This window comes from Panthera uncia, chromosome D2 (genome assembly GCF_023721935.1).
Source record: "Panthera uncia isolate 11264 chromosome D2, Puncia_PCG_1.0, whole genome shotgun sequence".
Classification (NCBI taxonomy): Eukaryota; Metazoa; Chordata; class Mammalia; order Carnivora; family Felidae; genus Panthera; species Panthera uncia.
In genome coordinates, this window is record NC_064818.1 from 52,156,695 (window position 1) to 52,158,374 (window position 1,680).

General features: G+C 49.9%; 1 protein-coding gene across 1 annotated transcript in view; it reads left to right on the forward strand.

Moving 5' to 3' along the window:
- Positions 1–782: 782 nt before the first annotated feature.
- Positions 783–1,680, forward strand: part of LOC125933143 (translation initiation factor IF-2-like) — a 1,641-nt gene continuing 743 nt past the window's right edge. The window contains exons 1-2 of the mRNA XM_049646005.1: positions 783–878; positions 1,440–1,678. Of these exons, the coding sequence (XP_049501962.1) occupies positions 783–878; positions 1,440–1,678 (335 nt within the window). The remainder of the gene's footprint in view (positions 879–1,439; positions 1,679–1,680) is intronic.

A 1,680-nucleotide genomic window follows, 5' to 3' on the forward strand; every position in this document is an offset into this window, starting at 1 on the left:
CTCATTTAGAGAGGGAGCGAGGGGGCGAGCAAAGGACATTGATTTGGACGTGCTCTCTCTGCAAAGATTTGGGGAAGGTGCTCTTTTCCAGGCATGGGATGATGTCGATTATCACACTTAGGTAACTTTCCTGTCCAAAAGACCTAGGTTTGCTTTGGTTACTAACGGTGTGATGACTCATTTGGAGGATTCAATGTTAACTGCTTGTGCATCCACAAGTTTGTAGCAATGTAATTCCCATGTGCCTTTTTTTTTTTTTTTTTAAAACAAGTCTTGGGGGGCTACAGGTGACTGATAATGTTTGACATTACTAGATTCATTAAGTGACTTCTAAAACCATAATGGAAAACAGTATAATAAATAAATAGCCTACCTTGTTTATTGTCAGCGATGGTTCCTTTTTCCTGGCTCCTCCATTCACCTGTCCAGCATGGACTCAGGGATTGCAGGAAATGACCATTCCCTATTGCTCTAGTGCTGAAATCTCGAGCTCTTAATGAACAAAGAGTTTCCTCAGTGTCCTCTGCAGAGACCTTTCCAAAACCAGCTCTTAAGGGAGGCAGTCATGTTGATTTTCATTAAAATCCTAGTGGTGAGAAAACAGCAAAGCAGTTAAGGGTCAGGCTGGCAGATTCTTTATAGGCAGAATTCTTGGTGTCCTCCTATGCATTCTTGCTCCAATCTCTCCTGTGCCTTGGAGGCTCAAAGGAGGGGAGGTCACTTTTAAGAGCAACCTGAGAGGATCGAACTCTCTTGAGGAGGAGGAACGTGTGTGGGAGGAGATGGTGACCTTCCAGGTAGAGGATCAGCCTGAACGCTGGTACAGAGTTGGAGTGGAAGAGACCTTACATTGGGTGGTCCATATAAAGCATGATGAGGTGGGTTCCTACAGTATGTGGAGTTAGTTTGGAAGGCAGTAGGGAGCCTCTGAAGGTTTCTGCACAGATTAAAGTTGTAGAAGAGGGAAAATAAAATGACTGTGGTAAGAGGGATGATTAGTCCAGGAAGAGAACAGATGAGAGGGGTTATGGGCCTCAGGAATTGGTCCAGATTGAATGTACCAGGTGTCAGACCTCTGGAATTGGTCATTAGTCCATCAAAATTGGTAAAGACGAGGGGAAAAGGGCGGGGGAGGGGAATGATAATTTGATTTTTCTCCAGGTTCCTGGCTCTCTTGTCAAGTGGGTCTAATAACCACCCAGCACCCATGGAAGGATTTGTGCAGAGCCTGCAGTTTCTGGCAGGGGTTGAACATCCGCATGTTCGCTTCAGCAATGACAGGGCACTGGATTTGGAGTCCACGGACCTGAATGACCACTATTACCAGTAAAAGGAGTATTTCCAGAGCGTGGCACAGCGCCAGGCCCGGTATGGTGCTCAGTAAAACCTGTTAAAGTAATGACTGAAGGGGTTCGACACCTGGTGCTTCCATTTACCAGAGTAACCTGGGTCAAGCGTCCTATCCGCCACGAGCCTCAGTTTCCAGAAGTATCAAACAGGGCAGGTCCCCGGGGAGAAGGTGTGGGCTAAAGTTCCCGCGGCCTGGGATGCCCAGAGTTCCCGCCTCCCCACAGCCGGGCCGCCCGGCAGCGCTCTCGCCCGCCCCCGCCCGGGCCCCGGGCTGCCGCCAGCCCGCGGGGCCCGAGGCGGAGCGGGGGTCTCGCGGCGGGCCTCCCGGGC